The sequence below is a fragment of the Agelaius phoeniceus genome, chromosome 16 (assembly GCF_051311805.1).
Source record: "Agelaius phoeniceus isolate bAgePho1 chromosome 16, bAgePho1.hap1, whole genome shotgun sequence".
In the NCBI taxonomy this organism is placed as follows: domain Eukaryota; kingdom Metazoa; phylum Chordata; class Aves; order Passeriformes; family Icteridae; genus Agelaius; species Agelaius phoeniceus.
Window position 1 is genome coordinate 832358 of NC_135280.1, and position 17895 is coordinate 850252.

Sequence of the window (17895 nt, forward strand, 5' to 3'; positions counted from 1 at the left end):
GACAGCTCCAGAGCACCACAGATTGATCAGCTGCAGAAATATGAGCAAGCCACCTAATTTCACTCTCCTCTATTTATAATACAGCAAAGCAAACCCAGGCTGGCTGTGCCAAGCGCTGCCTCTCTCCGTGGGAGCGTCTCCCTGCCGGTGCCAGCCCCGTGGAGCTGCCACCAGCCCCAGTCCTGGGCAGCCCATGGGGACCCAGAGCAGCAGGGACATCTGTGTCCCGGGGCTGAGCATGCCAGGCCAGGGCACACAGCCCCAGGCCCCTCTTTTCCAAGGCACATCCATCTCCACCCGCCAGGCCTGGCTCGGGGGATCTCCATCTGCCAGCGCGCTCGCTGGGAAGCAGATTGCATTCCTGTTCAGCTTTTTATTGCTGCAGAAAAAAGCTGATATTTAACTTGATTTATTCCTGCAATATAGAGTGTTTGTTTGGGAACGCTCCAGCATAAGGACTGGAGATATTCTGAACACAGAGAGAGTGAGTTTGTCAAACCCCACTGAGGGCAGCGCGTCGGCATTGCTGACCCTGCAGAGAGCAAAATGCTGAGCAGGACATCCGGGGTGCCAAAGGGTTAACAGAGACAGACAGAGCTCACTCAAACAGTGTGACTGCGGCCCAAGAGCTCTCCCAGCCAGCAGGGACTGGCAGCAGGGAGGCTGGCAGCAGGCACGGGAGCAGGTGCCAGCCTGGAGAGGGAAGGACACGGTGCCAGCCTGGAGAGGGATGGCAGTGCCATGGACACAGCCAGCTGCTGGGCACACCAGGGGCTGGGGAGCCGGGCTGCTCTCCCTGCTCCAGGCACCTCTGCCTGGCTCCTCCCCAACATCTGGCACCTCTGGCGGCGCAGGAGGCGGGGACAGGGCGGTGGCACCTGGGTGTCCCCGTGCCGGGATGCCCAGGGATGCCTGGGGAGGTGCAGGCACACGTGAGGGCGAGGCTGCATCCACCCGGAGGAACCAACGTGCTGTTTTAATTAGCGCTAATTAGCATAATTATAACATGCTGTTCCAGGGAACAGTTTCTGTCACACTTTCCCTTATATAAGGCAGAGCTGGCTGAGGAGTTTGCTAATGCTGCTCAGATTCAAGGGGAGAAGGCGGCGGGGGACACGGCGCAGGCACAGAGCTCCAGAGGCCAGCACTGGCTCTGGGAGGGGGCACAGGGGACATTTCTGTGAGGGAGCAGCAGGGCAGGAGGCACAGGGCTGTCCTGCACCCTGGGATGCCAACCCACAGCACGGGGGTGTCACAGACACATCTTTTATGGAAAATCCTTTCCTTAGGATTGTTCCTCCTGAGAAGCCGAGAGGCCTCAGGAACAAAATGTAACCAATGGTTATCTGCTGCTGTGGAATGCAACAGGTGCATCTGGGATTGGCCTCATGTGGTTGTTTCTAATTAATGGCCAATCACAGCCCAGCTGTCTCGGACAGAGAGCTGAGCCACAAACCTTTGTTATTCATTCTTTTCTATTCTATTCTTAGCCAGCCTTCTGATAAAATCCTTTCTTCTATTCTTTTAGTATAGTTTTAATATAATATATATCATAAAATAATAAATCAAGCCTTCTGAACCATGGAGTCAGATCCTCATCTCTTCCCTCATCCTCAGACCCCTGTGAACACGGTCACACGGGGGTACCACAGTGAGCTCAGGGCTGAGGCTCTGGGGACCACCAGGACCTCCCCATCCCTGTCTGTCACAGATGCTCCCATGGGGCTCTGAGCTCTCCACCTCTGCAGAGGGAGAAAACGCCCATGGAGGAGCTGGGACCTCCCAAAGCTCCAGTGCTGGGAAGGGAGGGATGCTCCTGCTGCACCCCTGTGCTCAGGGGAGCATCCCTGCACACCCTGCTCATCTCCACTACCTGCCCGAGGAATGAGCCTGCAGGCTCAGCAATATTGCCTGCAATTAAGGCAGTTCACTGATGAGAGTGGGGCTGGGCCAGCCCTCACACCAGCAAACACTGCCCCCACCTCCTGCGGGGCCCCAGCGTTCCCTGGAGCACTGGGACCCCGAGTGGAAATCGAGAGAGTTGGCAACACCCAGGAAAAATGAAGGCTCCAAGTCACATAACCACCAGGAGAATGAAATTCTGTTACTGCTCACAACCGGTCTGGCAAGTTAATTAAAATGTTCCCATATACTTGTAATTGTTAGAGAATAAGAAAACCCCAACCAAATAATAAAGAGCTTTAAAGACACAGCTCATCTTCCCAAAAGGATGGGTTTTGTGGTGCTCTCATCAGACACCTCTGGGGTCCCCTGCTGGGCTCCCAGCACCATGACACCAGTGCTCCCAGTGCCCCTGGGGGTGTTCAGAGCACACAGAAAAAGGGCAGCTCACCTTCCCAAAGCTCCCCTTGCCCAGCACCATCAGGAAGTTGAAGTCCGAGAGCTTCATGCGGTCCCGGCTGCCGTTGTTGTCCAGTTTGGAAATGGCATTTCGTGTCTTCTCATCCGCAGCCTTGGAGCCCGTGCCAATCTTGGCTCTCTGCAAAGGTGGGGATGGGGCAGGGAGGGGAACATCACTGGGGCCAGCAGGGACAGTGGGCATTGTAAACCCAGGGGGTGCTCCCCAAATCCCACCTCAGCAGCTCCTCCCCAGCTCAGAAGCCACCCTGAGCTTTGGGAGCCTTTCCATGGGCGTGATGAGCACCAAGAAAGGCACTGCAGGAGCCACCAGCCCTGGCACGTGGCACTGCTCTGCTGCTTCCCAGTTATCCTCTGCCAGAGAACTGGGAATCACCTCTGGCCCTGGTCACCCCTGGGCCAGTGGGACACTGCACCTGCCCTGTCCTGTGTCCAGTCATCCAGAGCATGGCAAACAGCCCTGAGGAAGCTCCTTTGGGGCAACAACTGCCTCTGGCTCTTCCCCACCAGAAAAAGAGGGGTGGCTATAAATACATGGAGGTAAAACATGGGACTTTTTATCCAGCTCCACGTCCATTACTGCCCCGTGGTCCCTCCCATTTGAGATGTTCTGTGATTGTATCTGAAACTGGAGGGGATCACAGAGGAAGCCACAAAACTCATTTGGAACAGTCCAGAACAGAAAGCCTCCTGAACAGACAGACAGACAGACCCTCCTGCTGTGACAGACACACAGACAGACACACAGCCCCTCCTGCCCCCCTGGCCATCGCAGCTGCCCCTGAGGACCCTCACAAAGCCCCATTTTTAAACCCCAGAGCCCAGCAGTGGCCGGTGCCCCCTGTCCAGGCCAGGGCTGTGCCGATCCTGCTCCCACAAAGGCTCTCTCAGGATTTATCCCCTTCACTCCCAGCACTGTGAGGCTGTGCTGAGCTCAGCCTAGCATGAAATTCCATTAACCCGATCCCGGTGGCTCCATTTGGCTGCTGCTGGCAGCCCCTGCAGACAGCACCTCCCGGGAGCCTCAGGCCTCTGCTGCTGCTGATGCTTCTCACAGGCTCCTCCAGGCTGCAGAACTCCCCACCCAAGGTCACCTGCAGCCCCTCAGGGCACGGAACAGCTCCTGCACTGCCAACCTGAGCAACGGGCTCTGGGGTTTCCACACCCACTGGGGGGACCCCGGCACGTCCCAGGCCCCAGCACACTCCTCATCCTCATCCTCATCCTCATCCTCATCCTCACTCCCACACCAGCCATGGCCCAGCTGGAGGGGGATTCCCTGCCCTGACACTGAGTCCCTGCAGGGGAGGAGTGGGGAGCACACAGCAAGGTGAGGACAGGAGTGGGGAGCACACAGCAAGGTGAGCACACATGTGCTCTGGCACACAGCAAGGTGAGGATGGGTGTGCTCTGGCACACAGCAAGGTGAGGATGGGTGTGGGAGCACACAGCAAGGTGAGGATGGGTGTGCTCTGGCACACAGCAAGGTGAGGATGGGTATGGGAGGACACAGCAAGGTGAGGATGGGTGTGCTCTGGCACACAGCAAGGTGAGGATGGGTGTGGGGAGCACACAGCAAGGTGAGCACAGGTGTGCTCTGGCACACAGCAAGGTGAGGGACAGGAGTGGGGAGCACACAGCAAGGTGAGGACAGGAGTGGGGAGTGCACAGCAAGGTGAGGATGGGTGTGCTCTGGCACACAGCAAGGTGAGGATGGGTATGGGAGGACACAGCAAGGTGAGGATGGGTGTGCTCTGGCACCTCTGCACAAGGTGTTTCCTGACCTGACTGCCCAGACCATTCTAACACCACTGGAACACCATGAAATGCAATAAAAGCCAGCTGTTAGTTCTTTGTACAGCCAGAAGCCATTGGCTGTAGCCAGCTGTTGTATTAGAACTGTCTTTCCTTGGATGTTCAGGAAAGTTGTGTATAAATAAGATGAAAAGAAAGGAGAGCAGGAGCTAACTCTCCAGTCTGTGCCACAATCACAGAGCTCATGCTGGGAACCATAAGGGCAGCTCTCTCATTTCTGTATGGCTCATTGCATGTGGGTCTCCAGATGCACCACTCTCATTCCTGGGGTTCTGTGGGGACTCCAGCTACACTGAAAAATGGCCAATTTCTGCTCCCTCAGCAAGGTCTGGATCCATCATTCAGCAAGAACTTCCATGGCTTATTAAGTAGCAAACAGAGATTTCTCCTTGGAGCCTCTCTGGGCAGCTGGAGCCTGCTCCACGTGCCCTGCCCTGCCAGGGAAGAGCTGGCAGGAGAGTCCCTGCCTGGGGCACAGCAGGCAGCCAGGAGCACCCCTGAGTCCAAGGAAAATCAATTCACCTCAAATTTCTGCCGCAGCTCCTCGTTTCCTTCCTCTCCCTCGGGGGGCACGGGGACGTTGAAATACTCGCCCTCCTCCTGGCTGAGCAGCTTGAACCTGGAGGGACAGAGAGGGCACAGCTCAGGGCTGGGCAGGCTCAGGGCTGGGCAGGCTCAGGGCTGGGCAGGCAGGGCCCCCCTGCCCCAGCACAGCTCTGCCTCCCTGTACAGCACCCAGGGGACCCTCCCAGGCCAGCAGAGCCCCCAGACCCTCCCCAGGGCAAGCCCCAGACCCTCAGTGGCTGGAGGGATGGTCCTGGGTCCCTCTGTGTCCTGGGGACCCCCCAGCACAGGGGGTGCATGTCACAGACATCTTCTCATGGAAAATCCTCTCCTTAGGATTGTTCCTCCTGAGAAGCTGAGAGGCCTCAGGAACAGAATGTAACCAATGGTTATCTGCTGCTGTGGAATGCAACAGGTGCATCTGGGATTGGGCTCATGTGGTTGTTTCTAATTAATGGCCAATCACAGCCCAGCTGGCTCGGACACAGGGCCTGAGCCACAAACCTTTGTTATCATTCTTTCCTTTCTATTCTTAGCCAGCCTTCTGAGGAAACCTTTTCTTCTATGCTTTTAGTACAGTTTTAATGTAATATATATCATAAAATAATAAATCAGCCTTGTGAACCATGGAGCCAGATCCTCATCTCTTCCCTCATGCTCAGACCCCTGTGACACGGTCACACTGCAGCCCCTGCCTGCTGTGCTGGGCACACAGAGCACTGGTGTCCCTGCCAAAGCACTCCTGAGCCCAACCCACACACAAACTCATGTTTCTGGTGACAGCCACGGGCACAGGCGTGGGCAAACCCCTTCCAGCAGCTGCCCCACGAGGACAGCTCATGGCACATGCCAGGCTGGCACTGCCACCCCGGCACACAGACAGGATGCTCCCCCAAAGGAGGAGAAAAGCTTCAGCAGCAATGGTCAGACTGGCAGGAGCCTGGCCCTGCTGGGGCACAGCCCAGGTGTGTCCAGCCCAGGTGAACTGGGTGTGATGCCAGGGGCTGCTCCAGGACAGAGCCCTGCCTGCCCAGGCTCTGCCTCCGAGCTGGCTCCTCCATTGACTGCAGCTGTTTGGGTATGAAATATGGATCAGAGCTCCTTGTCCTGCAGGACACTCCAGGCAGCACTGTGACAAGGAAAACCACTTAGAGCTGCACTTCCAAGCTTTTGAACAGGCTGGGAGGGGCTTTGGGCTGCGTCAGGAGCTGGCAGAGCACACCCTGTGTGTGCCCTGTGGCACACACACACCCTGACAGGGGACTGGGAAGTGGCAGGAGACAGCAGCTCCCTGCTGGCCTCCAGAGGAGGAGCCCTGCCCCATCAGGGCCTGGCAGGTGACCAGCACAATGCCACTGTGTCACTGCCGGATTTTCTGAAAAATCCCTTCCCAGGAATCCTGCCCCTGGGAAGCTGAGAAACCTCAGAGAAAAATGAAAACAATAATTATCAATTCACAGCTTCTCCTGTGTTTTGCTGCTTTGGAATGTGGTTTGGACATTGTTTGCCCGCTGGTCGCTTTTTTATTGGTTTCATGTGAATCGTTTTGACTTAATGACCAATCATGGTCCAGCTGTGTCAGAGCTCTGGAAAGAGTCATGAGTTTTCATTATAATCTTTTAGCCTTCTGTCTGTACCCTTTCTCTATTCTTTAGTATAGTTCCAGTATAGTATTGTATTCAATATAATACTATTTCAGTAAAGTATAGTATATTCTTTAATATAATATGGATCATAAAATAATAAATTAGCCTTCTAAGGACATGGAGTCAGATTCGTCATTCCCTTCCTGCCATGGGGGACCCCAAAAATACCACAGCACTGTGCCAGACCCTGTGCCCAGCTGGGAGGGGACAGGATGGGGCTGGAGAGCAGTGGGAGCACCCACAGCTCTGCCCAGGAGTGGCACTGTGGGCACCCAGCCCACCCAATGCCTCCTCTGCATTCCCCAAGGCCATGGAGGAGGTCACACAAAGGCACTCCATGCCCCGGTGCCACACAGCCACCCCATGGCTGCAGTGACCCTCAGCAGCCCCAGAGCTGGAGCAGCCCCTTCAGGGAGATGGGAGGGGTGCCTGGAGCAGAGGGAAGCTGCTGAGGTCTGAGGGGCTGCCCCACTGCCAGGTACAAACATCCCTGGTGGTGACAGAGCAGTCACATCTCACCATCCATCCACTCCTGACTTCTGCAGCTCAGAGATCCCGAAGGACAGGGAGCCCATGAAGTCGTTCCTGCTGGTCAGATCCCAGTCCCAGATCTCCACAGACAACCTCCTGTCCTTGTCTGCCTCCTTCAGCTGGCTGCAAGAAAGGAAGGGAAAGGGGTGGCAAAGGGGTGGCAAAGGGACGGCAAAGGGACGGCAAAGGGGCGGCAAAGGGATGGCAAAGGGGCGGCAAAGGGACTGTCCCACCCTGAGCTGCTCCCTCACCCCATGCCCCCCACGCTCCACAAGGACAGGGTGCAAGGGAAGGGATGGTCCCCAGGGCCTGCTGGGGTGTCCAGCATCTGATTTCCAAAGCACATCTGATTTCCAAAGCACATCTGATTTCAGGGCACATCTGATTTCAGGGCACATCTGATTTCAGGGCACATCTGACCCACACAGAGAGCACAGAGCTCCTGCCTGCACACACTCTGCTCTGAGCAAGGTCAGGACAGAGCTTTGGGTGCTGCCGTGTCCCTTACAGAACAAAAAGAATAATTTCTCTCTTGAATCAGCTCAATGCCTCTGAATAATTAAATCAGAGCAAATAAAGCCACATTAATTCTTGGTGGTGAGAAAATTCACTTTACAAAGTTAACCGTTTTCCTTGTACTTACAATTTAAATGTCTCGTTCCACTCAGGATTCAGGGAGCACTTGATAGTTTTGGTCTTCTGTTTGCTTTCGTTTTTGGGGTCAGGGATTAGTTTAAGCTTCACGTAGGGATCTGACAAGCCATTAGGGTCCATGGGAACTAGGTTTTTAGCATCTCTTACTGGGGAAGAGAAAAAGGATTAAATTCAGTATTCCAGCTATAAAAATACCCAACAACTGACAACTTCCCTGCGTGCCAAGAGTAAGTGTGAAAATAGTGATTAAAAGCAGAATTAGGCTGGGTCTGTGCAGACATGGGCATTACATGAGGAACGGCATCGTCAGCGCCGAGCACACGCAGCTCTCGTGCACGGGGGAGGCTGCAGGGTCAGCTCAGGAGATTATTTTTACTTTCTTACAGGCTGATTTGTTGTTTGCTCTCGGCTTTAAGCAGTTTAAAGCTGATTTGTTTCCTCCTGCCCCCTGGGAAGCAGAACTGCAGTGAGTTGTGGGGGCCGGGGGCTGGAGCTCCCCTCGGGGAGTGGGAGCAGCGATGGGAGGGAGGCAGGAGCAGGGACCCAAAGGCACCACAGGAACGGCCACATCCAGCACCCAGCTCCCCCTGGAGCCCCCCTGGCCCTGGGCATGCCAGGGGCACCATCCTTCGCCCGCTGGGCAGCACAGCCCAGCTCTGGGGCCAGCAGCTGCTCCGGGAAGCAGGAGCAGAGCGGGAAGAGCAAACCTGAGGTGACTCAGCTGCTTCTAATTGGATTGCAGCTTGGCCAAATTAAATCCAGCCAGCCTACACGGAGTCTCTTCGCCCAGATTAAGTCCAAAAAGGTCTGGCTGCCAGGAGAAGGATCTCATCTCCCCCCAGGCTGAGCATGGATAGCAGAGATGGGAAATCTGATGGGTCAGGAGGGAGCTGAGCCGTAACCTGGGGAAAAGCTGTTTGCAAGGAAGGCCAGGGCAGGGATCAGGCACAGAGGGTCCTGCCCTGTTGGGAACAGCCTGGAATCCCAGCAGGTGCCACCAGCAGCTCTGCTGTGAGGCCCACAGGGGCTCAGTGCACCCCCAAACCCCATGAGGAGGAGGAGGAGGAGGAGGAAGAGGAAGAGGAGGAGGGAATTCCAGCTGCGTCTGCAGCACCACAGGATGGCCCAAGGTACTTTCAGGGTCAGAAGAGTAAAACCAATTGCCCAGTTCCCAACCCACCAGTAAGGAATTTCTGATGAGGCTGGGGACCAGAGAGCTTTAAAAAGCAAATTAATGCCCCCAAATCTGCCATCTACTGCTGTCCTCCCGAAGCACTGCCCAATTTCCAGTTCCATGGAATTGAACTCGTGGCCAAAATTCAACTCTGCATTTATAAACGAGCTCATTTATCAAGGGTGACAGCCCTGAGAGCAGCCTGTGAGGCAGGAGAGGTGTGGGAAGTGGGGCTGCCCCTCCATCCATCCATCCATCCACATCGAGGGGGCCCTGCAGCAGCCCCGGCCCCTCCTGCCCCGAGAGCGGCACCAGGCGGGGACCCTGGCACAGAATCACCGGCTCCTGGGGCGGTTTGGCTCAGAAGGGACCCTAAAGCCCACCCAGTGCCACCCTCTGGGGCTCCTGTGCCCCCTGGCACTGGCAGGGCATGGGGAGCGGTGCTCCCAGTGCCCTGCTGAGCCTGGGCTCCCCACAGCCCCCACCCGAGCTGCCCCTGCCTCCTGTCACCTCCCTGGCTGTAAAACCATCACGGAAATGTGTTCCCAGTGCCCCTGCAGCACCGGGAGCCTCAGGGACAGCCCCTGGGCAGTGCCAGGGCACCGATGGCAGCACCAGGGCAGGGGACTGGGGTGGTCCTCACCCTCCTCCTGCCCAGGGTCAGCAGAAACAGCCCAGGAGCCCCCACGGGAGCAGCAGGAGCAGCCCAGGGCTGGCAGAGGCTCTGGGCTGTCACAGCCTGGGGTCCCCTCACTGGGAGGGGACACAGGATGATGTCACACAGAACCAGCGCCTCTCTGCTCCGTGTGCCACCGTCCCGAAGGCAGCACAGCCTCTGGGGAGCAATGAACAGCCCTCTGCTGTTTGTCTGGCCGCCCTTCTCCTCTGTGAGGAGCAGGAGAAGCCGTCCTGGCCCTGCAGTTAATCAGTTTATGCCCTGAAGCATGAGATTTGATTACCTCATGTTATTATCTCAGCGTGCAGAGCTCAGAATTTCATTAATGGGAATAATTTTATCTATTCATTTAAAAAAACTGAAATGCTTCTGCTTGACCTTAAGAAACTTCCTGACTTTTCAAGCAGAAACCAAGAATGAAGGGAAGGAGAAGCAGAAACGTGGAGCGGCACAGCAGCGATCCCTCATGGCAGGGGAGGAGTGCTCCTCGCCAGCTCTTATGGCATTTATTTGACAGCTAAATCTGATGTAAAACAGTTTTACATCCCTCATATCCTGACAGTTTTGTGCATCATTAAGAAGCAGTAACATCATTATTAACAGTGATGAGTAAGAATGTTATGATCGCATTTAAAGCGAGTCCTAAATCACTCTGGGTTCCACGTGCGGCCAAGGAGATGCCACTGTGGGCTCAGGCATGGGCAGGGGGAGATGCTGGCAAGCCCTGGGCATGTCTGGGGTGGGGGTTCAGGGGGGCAGTGCCCTGCTCTGCACACAGCATGGGGACACTGCTGCACTGCCACTGTCACCTCTGTGCCAGGGCAGGCGGCGCTGGGTGAATGATACCTGAATTTACTCTGCAAAGTTTGCAGCAGCTTCTCAATAACAGTTCAGACAAAATCTCTGAATGGCTCTGGCAGCTGTAACTGCAGAGCTTGGGAAGAGACACCCACGTGTCCCTGGAAAGGTGGGAGCAGATCAGTCTGCCAGGCTCCCAGAGCATGGGGGCACAGGGGGCAGGCCAGGGGCTCTCTGTGGCTCTGGCACCAGGGCAAGGCCCTTTCCCCAGCTCCCAGGCTGTCAAGGAAAGGCAAGATTAATGCACTGGATGAACAAACCCCAGCAAGTGATTTCCTGGATCTGCCACGTGGGGTTGCCTTTGATGTGAAATGAAAAGAGAGCCCACAACAAACCCAGTCCTGCCCCAGTCTCCAGGCAGCTCCCATGGGCTGCCCCCTCCTCTCTGAGCTGTTCTCAGAGCAGGAGGTTCTGCTTCCCACTGCCCTCCAAAGGAAAAGGCCCTGGCACAGGGAAACTCTGGCTGGCACAGCCCTGGGAGGCTTCGAGGATCCAGAGCAGCCTAAGGGAAGCTGCTCCTGCCCATGGCAAGGGCTTGGAGCTGGATGGTCTTTGAAAAACCATTCCATGGATTCTATGGATCTGCTAAAACCCTCCCAAAGCCTGGGTGCCTGCATGGTCAGAGCTCCAGGCCCTCATCCCAGCCCATCACCTCTCGATGCCACAGCTCTTGATGGGATTTTGGGGAGGGGAGGGCCCCCGGGCTGACCTGCAGCAGCACCAACACCCAGGGCAGGAGCAGCCCTCACATTAACACCCTGTGAGTTACAACAGCTAATTAATTAATGCTCTGCTGAGAATGCACTTGCACATGCTCCTACAATGGGAAAGGCACAGCGCTCATTACAGCTGCATCTGCCCCGGCCGGTGATTGTTAATTAACGCACTTCCAGCTCGTTTATCTAATCAGCATCATCGGTTTCAGTTTTGGTCACTGTTTTCCCTCATCAGGTGGGTAAAGAGGGAGGCTCAGGGCTGCCAGGGGGGCTCAGCTGGGCAGGAACTGCTGGGAGCATCGGGAACATGGGCACAGGGACATCCCCGAGGGATGGGGAGGGGAACAGGGCACCCTCTGCTCCACACAGACAAACAGACAGACAGACAGACACACACACAGGGCACCCTCTGCTCCACACAGACAGACAGACAGACAGACACACACACAGGGCACCCTCTGCTCCACACAGACAGACAGACAGACACACACACACACAGGGCACCCTCTGCTCCACACACACAGACAGACAGACAGACACACACACACACAGGGCACCCTCTGCTCCACACACACAGACAGACAGACAGACACACACACACACAGGGCACCCTCTGCTCCACACAGACAGACAGACAGACAGACAGACACACACACACAGACAGACACACGCACACAGGGCACCCTCTGCTCCACACACACAGACAGACACACACACACACACACACACACAGGGCACCCTCTGCTCCACACACACAGACAGACACACACACACACACACACACACAGGGCACCCTCTGCTCCACACACACACACACACACAGACAGACAGACACACACAGGGCACCCTCTGCTCCACACACACACACAGACAGACAGACACACACACAGGGCACCCTCTGCCCCACAGACACACAGACACAGACACACAGACACACACACACACACAGGGTATTCTCTGCCCCACAGACAGGGCAAAGGCTGAGCTGGAGCCTCCCCAGTGCCCACAGCACAGACCCTGCAGCTCTGCCTCCTCAGCATTAATCTCTGCACCTCCCTGGCCCTCTCCCCTTAGCCCAGCTCCCTGAGATGCAGGTGCAGAGGGATGATGTGGCACAGGACAGCCCAGCTGGTTCTGGTTCAGAGCTGTGCACAGGGCCCTGCACACAGCTCCCAGCCTGGAGCAGCTGTGGGTTTAATGCACCCCAGCCTTCCCAGCCCTGCATTTCCCAGGCTCAGATACCCAGAGCCCTTTGTAGGACAGGCTCAGCACAATCTGCACTGCAACTCCGCCATTACAGAACTGTGCAATGCTCTGTGCCATCCTGATTTCCGGGATTTCCTCCCTTATTCCACAGCCTTTTCCCACTAATAAGGCACTTGATCAAAGCCCAGGGCAGCACGGGGATGTGAGGGTACATTTGCTCCTGTCCCACAGCAGCCAGGCAATGCTCTGGGTGTCTGTGTCCTGCACCAGGGCCAGAGACACATCCCACATCCTAAATATTGGGGAGGAATTGTTCCCTGGCAGGGTGGGCAGGCCCTGGCACAGTGCCCAGAGCAGCTGGGGCTGCCCCTGGATCCCTGGCAGTGCCCCAGGCCAGGCTGGACAGGGCTGGGAACACCTGGTTCAGTCAAAGATCTCCCTGCCCACGAGCTTTGGAGATGAATTTCAAGGTCCCTTCCAATCCAAACCTTTCCAGCACTCAATGATTCTGTGAAAATCTGTGTTTCCCACCGGGAGGGAAAGACCAGCTTTACAAAGAGAAGGGGAAGCCCAGAGTAAGAGAGGAGGAAGGCGCAGAGGCGAGGAGCATTCTGCACACCCTGCGGGTCTGTCAGCTCCACAGCAGAGCCGCGATTGGCCGTGCCCGTGCTGCCGCCTGCAGGCACCGGGCACCTTCCCACAGCACAGCGGCTGCTCCGGCCCGGCCCGGCTCCCAAATTCCCGGGCCAGAGGGGAACAGAGCCCAGCAGCAGCTGCTGCAGCCCCGTTTGCCCGAGCGGCAGGAGCAGGGTGGGCTCACGGCGCTGCCTCGCACCCCGCCGGGCTCAGGGGCTGCTGCAGCCCCCTCATCCCCCTGCATCCATCCCCCTGCATCCATCCCCCTGCATCCTTCTCCATCCCTCTGCATCCTTCTCCATCCAGCCCCCTGCATGCCCCTGCATCCATGCCCCTGCATCCTTCTCCATCCCCCTGCATCCATCCCCCTGCATCCTTCTCCATCCAGCCCCCTCATCCCCCTGCATCCATCCCCCTGCATCCTTCTCCATCCAGCCCCCTCATCCCCCTGCATCCATCCCCCTGCATCCTTCTCCATCCCCCTGCATCCTTCTCCATCCCCCTGCATCCTTCTCCAGCCCCCTGCATCCTTCTCCAGCCCCCTCATCCCCCTGCATCCATCCCCCTGCATCCATCCCCCTGCATCCTTCTCCAGCCCCCTCATCCCCCTGCATCCATCCCCCTGCATCCATCCCCCTGCATCCATCCCCCTGCATGCCCCTGCATCCATCTCCATCCCCCTGCATGCCCCTGCATCCATCCCCCTGCATCCTTCCCCAGCCCCCTGCATCCCCCTGCATCCTTCTCCATCCCCCTGCATCCTTCTCCAGCCCCCTGCATCCTTCTCCAGCCCCCTGCATGCCCCTGCATCCCCCCACATCCCTCTCATCCCCCTCCATGCCTCCATCCCCCACAGAAACCCGCCCCTCGCTGGGATTCCTGCAGGGAGCCTGCAAAGGGCATTTCCCCCCTGCAATCTGCTCAGAGCAGCCTGGCTCTGCCCACTCCCCAGTGTGCCCCCCCAGGGCAGGTCAGCTGTGGGGATTGTTCAGGCCGGGAAATTCCTCTAAATCCAATCCAATCCAGCTGTTGCTCCATCACTGCCCAGGCCACCACTGTCCCATGGCCCCAAGTGCCACATCCACGAGGCTTTTAACTCCCTCCAGGAGGAAATTCTCCCAAATATCCACCCTGAGCTGCCCTGGCCCAGCCTGAGGCCGTTCCCTCTGCTCCTGTCCCTGTGCCCTGGAGCAGAGCCCGACCCCCCTGGCTGTGCCCTCCTGGCAGGAGCTGTGCAGAGCCACAAGGGCCCCCTGAGCCTCCTTTGCTCCAGGCTGAGCCCCTGCCCAGCTCCCTCAGGGATTCTGCAGCCCCTGCCCAGCTCCCTCAGGGATTCTGCAGCCCCTGCCCGGCTCCCTCAGGGATTCTGCAGCCCCTGCCCGGCTCCCTCAGGGATTCTGCAGCCCCTGCCCGGCTCCCTCAGGGATTCTGCAGCCCCTGCCCAGCTCCCTCAGGGATTCTGCAGCCCCTGCCCGGCTCCCTCAGGGATTCTCCATCCCCTGCCCGGCTCCCTCAGGGATTCTGCAGCCCCTTCCCAGCTCCGTTCCCTTCTCTGGCCACGCTCCAGCCCCTGGGTGTCCCTGTTGTGAGGGCCCAGAGCTGCCCCAGAGCTCCAGGAGGTTCCTCAGCAGTGCCAGCACAGCACTGGGTGCCTCCATCTCCCAAGGGCTGGGTGCCCACCTGTGCTCTGGGGGCCATCTGGGCTCCCCAGTGCCCAGCTCTCCTCTCCCAAAGCACTCCCACTCGGCTCTGGAGAGCTCAGCACGCTTCCCTTCCTTTCTGGAAAAGCCAACAGCTGACACGTTTGCACCAACACCTCCAGAGCGGGCCAGAAATAAACCAGCCTTTGAAAGCCAGCTGAAGAGATGGAAATCCAGCTGCACAGAACGGGGCTGGGAGCTCCTCCCTGCCCCTGGAGCAGTGGGAACAGCAGGGTGGGATCTGCACCCCACTGGCGTCTGATGGAGGCTGGAGGGAACCACAGGACCATGAGGGCTGGAAAAGACCTCCAAGATCACCGAGATCTCCAAGATCACCATGTCCAACCTTCAGGAAGGTGCCTGGGAAGCAGGACTTCTGCAAACATAGTTCTGCCTGCTTCACTGAGGCTCTCCTTTAAGGGCAAATCCAACAAAAAATAAATTATAAAGCCCTTCACAACTTTTTCCAGTCTCTCATTAACATTTTCAACAACTTGCTGTTTTTCCTGAGAACACTCCTGGTGGCTCTCGGGGGGACAAGCACCCATCAGAGCAGCGAGGAGCAGCAGGGGCCCCCACAGAGCCAACCCCATCCCACAGACACGGCCCCAGGATGTCACAGCTCCTCCAGCTAGGACAGGACGTGGGAGCCAGGCTGAGGGAGAGCCAGGCGAGGGCAGGGGGATGGAGAAGGATCTGGGGCTGCCAGGGTGTCCCAGCTGGGGTCCCACCCACCCAGGGCACTTCACAGCCCTGGCTTTGGCTCAGCCGGGAATAACCCAGACAGCTTGGCCTGGTCCGTGTGGGCAGGAGGCCTCGCCGGCCTGCTGGGGAGGATGAGGCAGGAAAGCCTTATAAATATAGGATTGTCTGGCAAAAGAATCTGAGAATATGGAAACTATCAGCGAGATTGAAATGAAAGCAAGCTTTGAGATCCCTCAGTTACTGAACAACTGGAAAACAATGGTGTGGCCACTGAAGGTGATCCCCTTTTGATGGAACAACACCCTCTGATTGCAGACAGGCCCAAGGGTCAGAGCAGACCCTACAGCTTGGCAGAAGGGGCCCAAAGAGGAGTTTTTAGGGTTTAAAATGTAGCACAGTGTGGTAATGTAATGATTCTTATAGGCCGTATGGAAATGCCATGGAGTTTGTGTATTGTACTAGATTGGTTAGTGAGAAATTGAATATTCAACACAGAAGAAGATTTATGATATTGTAATGGGAACCTCACTCTCTTACACCTTTTACTCTCTTATGCTTTTGCTCTCTTGCCTCTCTTACTGTCTTACCTCTCATCCTCTCTGCCCCTCTCTTCTCTCGGGCCTGCTCTGAGCTGTGGCTGCAGCTCCCAGCAGGGCCCTGCCCCCAGGCCCTTTGCAATAAACCCCAAATCCCAAAAGGCCCCTGCACCCAGGCCCTTTGCAATAAACCCCAAATCCCAAAAGGCCCCTGCCCCCAGGCCCTTTGCAATAAACCCCAAATCCCAAAAGGCCCCTGCCCCCAGGCCCTTTGCAATAAACCCCAAATCCCAAAAGGCCCCTGCCCCCAGGCCCTTTGCAATAAACCCCAAATCCCAAAAGGCCCCTGCCCCCAGGCCCTTTGCAATAAACCCCAAGTTCCCAGCCCTGGCTGCAGAGATCTCTCGTCTCCGTCCGCCCCCACTGTGCTACCCCTTGATGCTCCTGGCAGCTCCTGGCACCCCCTGGCAGCCCTGGCAGCCCCTGGCACCCCCTGGCAGCCCTGGCACCCCCTGGCAGCCCCTGGCAGCACGTACCTACGACGGTGAGCACGTCCTTGTCGATGTCGGCGCGGATGTAGATGCGGCCCCGGCGCTCCGTGTGGTCGGTCCCGCACAGGCTGGGCACGTTCATCACACAGCGCTTGTGCACGTTCATCATGCAGGCTGGGGGACACAGGGCACGCTCAGCACCCTGGGCAGGGCAGGGCACAGCCTGCCCTCCCCCAGGCTGGGCTGAGGCGAGGGGTGAGCGCAGAGCAAACGGATCTGCAGGGCAGCTGGAGGCTCTGCAGTGCCTGGGCTCAGGAATCACCCACAGGAACCCAGCGCCAGCAGCTCTGGGCCCTGCCTGACAGACCCCAGGGGGCTTTGGGCCCTCACTCAGCTGCTTCAGTTCTGCTGACTCATTAAAATTCTCCCCCATCACCCCCAGGGTGCTCAGCTGGATCCAGCAGGAGCCAAAAGGGGGCATTAAAACCTACCCGAGTATCTGTACACACAGGGAGAGGCACGGAGAGCTATCTATCTATAGAGATCCCCATATCAGTATTTACATTTTCCAGCAGCTCACTTCCCCTTGGCAGGATTCCCAAGGTTCTAAGGAATAAGCTGTTCCCAGACAGCCAAACTTCCCCATCCCTGAGCAGGGAGCAGCCGAGCTCGCACATGCTGCATGTCCCAGTCCCCTTAAATAGGAACACACAGGATTAACTCGGAAAATTACCGATCCATCCCTTCCCTGTGCCGCCAGCCCCCGTGTTCTGCTCCCTGCGCAGCGATTCCCCCGCTGCAGCGCCGGGAGAGGCGGCAGCGCCCGGCCACAGCCACAGGGTGTCACTCGGAGCCAGCCATGGAGAGCGGCGGGGCTGCGGGCTCGGCCAGGCTGCGGGGGATGCAGGGGATGCAGGGAGGGCAGGGTGCTGTGGGGGATGCAGGGGTGGACAGGATGCTGTGGGGGATGCAGGGGATGCAGGGGATCGCAGGGTGCTGTGGGGGATGCAGGGGAGGGCAGGGAGGGCAGGATGCTCCAGGGGATGCAGGGGAGGGCAGGGTGCTGTGGGGGATGCAGGGGAAGGCAGGATGCTGTGGGGGATGCAGGGGATGCAGGGGACCGCAGGGTGCTGTGGGGGATGCAGGGGAAGGCAGGATGCTGTGGGGGATGCAGGGGAGGTCAGGGTGGGCAGGATGTGCAGGGGATGCAGGGGAGGCCGGGGTGGGCAGGATGTGCAGGGGATGCTGCTCTGGAGGTGCTTCTGGAGAGGAGTCTGGGGGATGCTGCTGCAGAGGGGGATGTGGGGGGATGTACAAAGGGATGTGGGGGGATGCACAGGGGGATGTGGGGGGAATGCACAGGGGGATGTGGGGGGAATGCACAGGGGGATGTGGGGGGAATGCACAGGGGGATGTGGGGGGAATGCACAGGGGGATGCACAGGGGGATGCTGCTGCAGAGGGATGTGGGGGTGATGCACAGGGGGATGTGGGGAGATGCTGCTGCAGAGGGATGCAGGGAGGTTCCCCCCAAGGCAGTGCCTTTCCCTCCCCTCTCCCTGCAGCAGCCCCGGGCACTGCCCACACCAGGTGAGGAGGGGCCCACTGG

At 57.7% G+C, this 17895-nt stretch overlaps 1 protein-coding gene across 4 annotated transcripts in view; it reads right to left on the reverse strand.

Moving 5' to 3' along the window:
• Positions 1-17895, reverse strand: part of PRKCB (protein kinase C beta) — a 96739-nt gene that overhangs the window by 31705 nt on the left and 47139 nt on the right. For all 4 annotated transcript variants that reach the window (XM_077186665.1, XM_077186666.1, XM_054643481.2 and 1 more), the window contains exons 5-9: positions 16333-16461; positions 7579-7735; positions 6924-7058; positions 4717-4813; positions 2354-2500 (exon numbers count right to left, since the gene is read on the reverse strand). In XM_077186665.1, coding sequence (XP_077042780.1) covers positions 2354-2500; positions 4717-4813; positions 6924-7058; positions 7579-7735; positions 16333-16461 — 665 coding nt within the window. The remainder of the gene's footprint in view (positions 1-2353; positions 2501-4716; positions 4814-6923; positions 7059-7578; positions 7736-16332; positions 16462-17895) is intronic.